Source organism: Silurus aristotelis (assembly GCF_946808225.1).
Source record: "Silurus aristotelis genome assembly, chromosome: 17".
NCBI lineage: Eukaryota > Metazoa > Chordata > Actinopteri > Siluriformes > Siluridae > Silurus > Silurus aristotelis.
The window spans coordinates 6,137,432-6,146,059 of NC_139590.1; the positions used below are offsets into that span (position 1 = coordinate 6,137,432).

The 8,628-nt window shown below is 36.2% G+C and overlaps 1 protein-coding gene across 1 annotated transcript; it reads right to left on the minus strand.

The window, feature by feature from the left end:
* Nucleotides 1–1,364: 1,364 nt before the first annotated feature.
* nudt9 (nudix (nucleoside diphosphate linked moiety X)-type motif 9) lies at nucleotides 1,365–6,420 on the minus strand. Its single transcript, XM_083566326.1, has 8 exons — nucleotides 6,227–6,420; nucleotides 5,061–5,291; nucleotides 4,888–4,977; nucleotides 4,704–4,790; nucleotides 3,654–3,765; nucleotides 3,405–3,551; nucleotides 3,229–3,313; nucleotides 1,365–1,972 (listed from the first exon to the last, which is right to left on the minus strand). Exons 1-8 carry the CDS (start codon nucleotides 6,316–6,318, stop codon nucleotides 1,827–1,829), a joined length of 990 nt encoding a protein of 329 aa, XP_083422452.1. The 5' UTR covers nucleotides 6,319–6,420; the 3' UTR covers nucleotides 1,365–1,826.
* Between the last annotated feature and the right edge of the window lie 2,208 nt (nucleotides 6,421–8,628).

Consider the following 8,628-nt stretch of genomic DNA (forward strand, 5'->3'; position numbering starts at 1 on the left):
CTTAAAATTAAGTTTAGGTACATCCTGTGGTAAATTCAGTTGATTAGACATGATTTGCAAAAGGCACACACCTGTCTGTATAAATTCCCACAGTTAACAGTGCATGTCAGAGCACATAACCAAGCCATGAATCCAAGGAATTGTCTGTAGACCTTAGGCAGGATTAAATCGAGGCACAGATCTGAGGAAAGGTAAAGAAATATTTCTGCAGCAATGAAGGTCCCAGTGAGCACAGTGGCCTCCATTATCTGTAAATGGAAGAAGTCTGGAACCACCAGATCAAACTGAGCGATCAGGGGAGAAGGGCTTCAGTCAGGAAGGTGACCAGGAACCTGATGGTCACTCTGAAAGAGCTCTATTGAGAATGGAAAACCTTCCAGAAAAACAACCGTCTCTGCAGCACTCCACCAATCAGGCCTGTATGGCAGAGTGGCCAGACTGAAGCTACTCCTCAGTTAAAGGCTCACGACAGCTAACCTGGAGTTTGCCAAAAGGCACCTGAAGGACTTTTAGGGAAACATGAGTAACAAAATTCTCTAGTCTGATGAAACAAAGATTGAACTATTTAGCCTAAATGCTACGTTTCATGTCTGGAGGAAATCAGGCACCGCTCATCACCTGGCCAATGCCGTCCCTACAGTGAAGCATGGTGGTGGCAGCATCATGCTGTGTGGATGTTTTTCAGTGGCAGGGACTGGGCGACTAGTCAGGATCGAAAGAAAGATGATGGCAACATTGTAGAGACGTCCTTGAAAACATGCTCCAGACCACTCTGGACCTCAGACTGGGGGCGATGCTTCACCTTCGAATAGGAGAATGACCCTAAGCACAGCCAAGATTTAAAAGGAGTGGCAAGGGGACAACTTTGTAAATATCCTCGAGTGGCCCAGCCAGAACCCAGACTTGAAACTGAGAACAGTTCTGGAGAGATCTGAAAATGGCTGTGCACAGACGCTCCCTATCCAACCTAAAGGAGCTTGAAAGGTTCTGCAAAGAAGAATGGGAGAAACTGCCCAAAAATCGGTGTGCTTGCAGCATCATACTCAATGACTTGAGGCCGTAATTGTCAATGATGCTTCAACAATGTATAAAGCAAAGGCTGCGAAGACTTACAGTATGTATTTTTTTTTAATATAAATTTGCAATGATTTCAAACAAACTTCATTATGGGGTAATTGTTTATCGAATTTTGAGGAAAATAATGAAGTGAAAAAGTGAAGTGCTGGGAATATTTTCAGTATCCTCTGTACTAAATACAGATAAAATAAAACAATTTTAGAATTACAGTACATTTTTTGATAACCTGCAAAGCAATGCAGGTAAAAAATAAATACATTTAATAAAATTATTTACATCTCACTCAATGGACACCACATGTACATTTATTTTTTCGTTCTGCATTCTGACATGCACAACTGGAATAAAAAGGCTTCAATGAAACAAAGCAAACAAAGTTTAATGATTTTTTTTTTTTTTTTAGAAACTAGAAATAAAACATGTTCACACATATAGCATATAACAGTACATGAAAGTGGTTACTGGGGTGTGTTTTGACTTTATTTTTAATTATACAAATTCAGACTGAAACTGCTGTCTGATTGAATTGCATTGGTCAAAAATCAGTCAGAACCGAGTGTTTCTTTCTGTAGGTAAGTACTTCAAGAATAATGCTGTTTAATATATTTTTTAAAAACAAGGATGAAATTCCAGGCAACACTGCACAATCTTGTTCATTTATAATTAATATGTACAAAGAATCATAACTGGGTTCAAGCATGATATTTATTTTATTGCATCCCCAAAAGCATTTTGCTGTTTCCTTCCTGTTACCAGTGTGCTTGTCTTTCCTCTGCTACTCTCTGGAGAAAAAGTGAGTGACTGGCATACAGTGGCTGAAAAGAATCCACGTCATGCCAGCTCACCTGTCCTGCATCATCACCTGCTTCCAGAGGCAGCTCGCTCACACTGTCGCCTAAATAACAAGAAAAAATAAGCAATTCAGACAATTTTTAAAGTTGTTATATTTAATAGCAAGGTTACTTAACATTCATCAAGCTTACTGTATGAAGTCTAATCATGGGTTTGTAGAAGGTTGAAATCAATTATCCCAGTCTCAATAGTGCAACAGGATCAATACAATCATTCCAAGATCAGCTAGTTAATGAGTTAAGACAGAGAGAGCATGTGGTTCAGAGTTTGTCTTTCACTAGGTTATTATATTATAGTTAGTTATCTGTGAACAGCATAAATGCCACATTTTGACCCTTGTATTTTAATGCCTGGGCTTGAAACATTGTAGTTTGTGTTAAAACCTAGTTTTAAAACATAGGAACAAGGATAAACGTCAATAAAAATTTTTTTTTTTTTTTTAATAAAACAGAAGGAATAAAAAAGTGCAACTATTATATAATTTTTTTTAAATGTACGTAACAACTAGAAGTATTAGCATTTTAATTCTGGTGAATCCCAAAAGTGAAAAAGGATTTTTTTAAAAGATACATTTAGATTTCATGGCTTACAATTTAAACAGCTGCAATGTGAAATGATTAGATTCAAGTGTGGTTTTTTTTTTTTTTTTTACAACAGCATAGAACTATAAAATCTCCTTTACAAATTTACAGTCAAGCCCCGATAATTCTTATCTTAAATTATTCGATTATCTTAAAATTCGCAGGAATCCGCAGCGGGACCAAATATTCAGGAACGTTAGGAATAACAATTTAAACTGTTTTCACTAACAAATTTCATACAATATTTTAAATCACATTATTGTATTAAAGTGACAATGTCTAGATGTCTAGAAGGAACCATAATGGCTGCGTACAAAATTCACCCTTTATTTTAAGTATGTACACATACCACATAATTTTTCAGAGATTTTCAGTCAAATGGCGATTTAACGCTTACTCCTAATTATTTAGCAATAACAAGGGGAAAACAGTACGAAGTTAAAAAGTAATAAGTGGAAAATAAACAGTACTTCAATAACTATTCAGTAAATAGCAGTCCCATGTTTAGTTATGCAGTGCATGAAGGTCCATATAAATAATCAATATTATACATAAAATGTCTAAAGACTTAATCCTGTTTTCATGTTGAAGTCCTTTGTTTGATTTCTGAACAATGCTGAGAAAATATATATTGAAAAAGGATTTGCTTGTAATAAGAGCCTGTAATTAAACACATTATGCATCATATGTATTTTAGTACATGCAAATCGTTTATTACCCGTTTCATCGTGAAAGTTTACAGCAACTGTTTCCATCCAGGAATTGTCTGTGTTTCTTGGATCATCTACATAACCTTTATACACCTAAACAAAAGACACAGTATAAATCTGGAGCACAGTGCAAAAAAGATTTTTGTTCTGCTGCCATTCTTTCCCTAAACGGATCATTTCTAACCTGAAAACCAGGTGAACTGAACAGCTTTGAGATCCGCTCATGAATATTTTTGCGCTCTTCCAGAGAAGCTTGGAGACAGTTCAAAGCCTCCTCTGAGAATTCTCGCTGAAGGGTCAGAGACACCAACTCTTCTGGGTCGACCATGCCCTGAACACACAGTGTGTTACCAACTATGAAACTCACAATAAACTCAAAATATTTGGTAGCATCCATTTCGGAACTGAATGAGTTTATTAGATGTATACTGACCCCTGGGATGGCCCATTCTCCACAGTCTTTCCTCTTAATTGACACATACTGCAGCACAGGTCGTTTAGAGACGGCATGAAAAACATTCTTGCCTGAAGAGTCCCGCTTCCACCTGGGACAGAAGAGAAGAGGGAGGAGAAATGTTTACAGATGAGCTGAAGCTTGAGAAGGTAAAGACTCCTTCTATAAACTTCTTATGGAAAATAAAACTATTTTAGTACAGTCATGTGCTCCTTTTTCCTTGCTTTTATTTTTTTGGTATATTAAAAGAAGTGTAATTGTACAAGTTGTACTTTTGCAGACTAATGTAGAGAAGGTAGACTAACACTTCTCAGAAGCAAATGATGGGTATAAGATCAATATGCCCAGTGCAGCATGGGGAGCAATTTAACTAGAAGTTAATGGAATGATAATGTGAGTTCTGATATGAATATCCTCCTAAAAGCATTCAGAGTGCATGGTGAACTCTGTACAGGTCAATGGTGGTGCTTTGATAATTCAGTCAATCAATAGCTCTATAGACTGGTGAGAATAGCAGCTTTGGATCATTATCAATGTCATTAACTAGCTTTAAAAACTGAAACCATTCCTGAGGGGTTCTGGTTTTATGGTGCAGACCTAATTACAAAAATCTTGTGGTGAGCCACTAATGTAACTAATCTCTCACACTGTATGGCACTGCACTCAGAAAGAAAGCTTACTAAATTATCTTTCCGGTGTGGAACCATGAAAGGTGCATTACTGCAGCTGACACTCCATAAATAATTTGCAATGTGATCAGCAGATTGATACATCAGTGGTTTTCAAAATGCCATCTATAATGGTGTTGATGACTTTTTTTGATCTAACCCTAGATAGATAGATAGATAGATAGATAGATAGATAGATAGATAGATAGATAGATAGATAGATAGATAGATAGATAGATAGATAGATAGATAGAGATGTAGATAGAATGTATGTTCTTTTCCAAATTGTGTAGCTAAGGTCAAAGTCAACTTGAAAAACAGAAGTGTGTCTCTAAAAACGTCTCGTGCAGAGGCATTGTACCTGGTAACTATGGGATCTGCAGCATGGTTAGGCCCCCACCTGCCAAGAAGGCCTCGCCCATTCAGGCCAGTTCTTCCTCTAGGGTTACTGAAAAAGGTTAGAATAGAATTGCAGGCTAAAATAACTGTAAAGGAAAGCGAGGCAATGTAAAAGCAAGAGGCTAACGATTGAGTTCTCGTCTTACAGTGGATGGCCATCCTGTATGCTGTAATCTCCTTCATGGCTCCGCCTATCCACAGGCCCATCAAGTGAATTAAACCGTGGAGAAAAAGAACTGAAAATAAAACACATCGATTAACTCATGCTCTGGATTTTCAGCACATTTAGTGAAGATAAAAGAGCAGCAGAAACAGTCACCCAATGTCTGGATCTGCCCAAGCAGGATTCTTTAGCACAGATGGTGCAGTGTAGTTCACAGGATTGTAGTCGGGCCAGTGAGTCTCCCAGCTCACATTATTATCTGGAACAGGGAAGCGATGTTGGTCGGAGCTTGGGTACACTGTACAACGGGACTTGATATGTGTTGTAGACGACATGGAGACAGAACCTGACGTACAGACACTTGAAGCTCTGGTGTTGTTGGATTTACTGTGCATAGACAGAGGTGCATAACAGTCAAGATTAGAGCATGCTAATACATACAATTTGACTCAAACACAGAATGAACAATTAACTTTTTCTAGGATTTGTTGCACAATTGACATATGCATAATTATATACGTGCGGTACAAAACACAGGCTCTAAAGTAAACAAATTTGGTCAGGATATATTCATTATTTTTCTAACATGTAACTTTGTCAACAATTCCAGCTGTTTATATTGATTCCCTCCTGCAGCACAACTATTCTAAGAACTGGCTAGTATGGTAACCACAGTAATATATACTAAACATATTATAATATAATGTATCAAAACCTTAAATGCAACACACATTTATTCATGACGTGCTTTATTGAATTAGATGTTAAAAACAAAAAAAAAACTCCAGAGAAAAATCTTTTTTTTTTTAAATCACTAAACATTTGTTTTACTGATGCGCCAAGTCTCAAATCAAGCACCAAAACAAGAAACGCCACTATTCATTACCGCCATCTCTATTCCTATTCCCCAGACCAAAAAACCGCCATGATGCACAGTTTCGGCAATTAAAACCGTCCGTGTGGAAACATAGCGAAAGTTCTTTTTGGTGCCCTTGTGATTTACGTAATGTAAAACACCATAATTACTTTAAAACATTTACAATACCATTTTGTCTTCCTGCTCTATGTTAAGTTTGGTTCCTCTAATAATAAAAATACATTTGCACAAAGCATCCATATTTGTCTAGCCCATGTTGATTGGAGTATTAATAAAAAGTATTAATTTAAGATTTAATTAGAACAGATAGAAAATAAAAATTTTTTCTTCCTTCCTTATTGATTGTAAGAATAAAAGTCTACAGGCGTTGCACCATCTATAACAGAAAAATAAGCTATATTAGAGCTCACAGTGCTGTACGAAGCATCTCATTCAATAAACTTACCAAAATCCACTCGCTCGTATGGCGAAAGGAAACGTTACAAATGTAAGAGCGATGTGTACAGACCGATCCCAGTTTCCTAACACTGATTTCATTACAAAACTCCCAAAACCGCCTGCAGTATCCAGGAAGTGAACAGCAGCACCGATACTCCTCCCTCCAGCTGAAGGGTGACGAGTAGGTCTGAACTGCGCATGCGCAAAGCTGTATTACGCCCTATAACGAATCCTGGTTTCTACCATGCATGCGTGTAAGCAAACCGACTTTAAACGAATACTGTAGTATGTATGGAACAGAAGTTTCTTTTTTCTGGAAGATGGGTCTAGAATATCTCGTTTTCCAATACGGTTTTTGGATAAGAAACAATTTCACCTGCAGTAATAAGAGTGATGGAGACTTTATTGATATCTCCCTGAATCCCTGTATGTCTGCCTCTAGTGGTGAAGCGTGGAAATACAACTGAATAGGAATCCTATCTTACACATAATTTCTTTTTAAAGAATTGATTTATATAGTTTTGTTACATCTATCAATATAACCGTCATAGATTTGCTGTAAACCAATTGCAATTTGTACAAAATAACATTTATGAGTCAGAAAATTGGACAAACCCTCTTATTGATGTTTTTTCATTCTTTTTATTGTTTCCCACATTGCATATTATTCCCACAGTGTATATTAATACTGGAATAATAACAGAAGAAATATGGAATGGTGTGGTTAACAAAATCGTATTAAATAGCCAAGAATTTTTTCTATTTTTAATCTCCAATGTAGCCACCTTTTGCTCTGATGAGGATGATGATGGGTAATTGAGAAGGCCAGGCAATCTGATGCACCGATCCATCATTCTCCATCTTGGACTAATAGCTCTTACATAACCTAGAGGTGTGGGGTCACTGTCATGTTGGAAAACAAATTATGGTCCAACTAAGTCCAAACCAGATGGGATGACATGTCCGTTGTAAAATGCTCTGGTAGCAATGCTGGTTACATGTGCACTTAGTTTCCACTTAATTACCAACAGTGTCACCAGCAAAACATACCCACACCATCACACTTTCTCCTCTATGCTTCATAGTAGGAACTGCACATTCAGGAACAATGACACAGAGGTTAAAACCAAATATAAACCAAAGGACATTTCTCTTTGATCTAATGTCCTTTTGTTTCTTGTCTCTTTTGCTTGTTGTTTTTCAGAAGTAATGTTTTCTTTGCCATTCTTTAATAGACAATGTAAAATATAAAACATATTCTGGGTTGTTTAACACTTTTATATTTACTACATAATTCCATATTTGTTCTTTCATAGTTTGGATGTCGTCTGTATTATTGTACAATGTTAAAAAAAGAACTTTTGACTGGTACTGTACATCGAAAGATACACCAAAAACATCATAATTTAAATAAGTTTACCTTAATAAATGGCCAATGGCGACGCCTACTGGTGAATAGATGCATTTCAGTCAAGGAAGAGGCACTGTTACTAATTCTGAGATCATTTTAAAAATGAATGCACAGGCCCAATAATGACTGTACTGGTGCATTTACATTTGCTCATTTGGCTGATGTCATCTGTCATGCATGATAAGCTGGAGTGATCATTTATTTATACTGCTTGAAATAATTTTACTGCACTTAGTCATTATATATAAGCATGTTAAATAATTAATACATTGCAGTGGGAATGTTGTTTTAACTCCAGACCACTTACAGTTGTTAAGAAAACAATAAACTCAAAATCGCATCGAAGATATTTTACAGGAAAGTGTCATATTAATGCACTGTCACCGGAACCTAAATAGACACAGTGTGATGCAACAAAATGACCAAGAAAATGCACAAGAACATTAATAGAATGGTATAAAGAAGATTTTTTTTTTTCAACAAGGCATGTTTAATTCTAAATGACTAATATGTTGTTGTTGTTGTTGTTGTTTATCTTCTTTTTTTTTTTTAGCTGATATGACCTGTTTTTGGCTAAACAAAGAAACATCTGCATCTACAATTCCTCCTCACTATTGTGCAAGTTTATTAAGCAGCTACAGGAAATGTCTTATGGGTGTTATTGGCGTTAAAGGAGCTTCTATTTCTTAGCAAATACAATGACTCACAGACTTCCAGTCTAGATTGTGAATAATTAATTACATTTGTTCAATGAAAAAAAAAGAAAAAAAGAAAAAGTACACGTGTTATAAGTACACAATTTAGGCCGGCTATCTTTGTTATTATGGCTAAATCATGAGTAATTAAAACACAGATCCAGACAATCCAGACAAAACTACTATTTATTCCAAAGGTAAATTGTGGCCTCTGATTAGTTAGTTATTGAGTGATAAGTGATAAAGTGCATGCTGTTACATAAAAAAATATCAAATATCGAACAGAGATGCGGTTACTCTGAA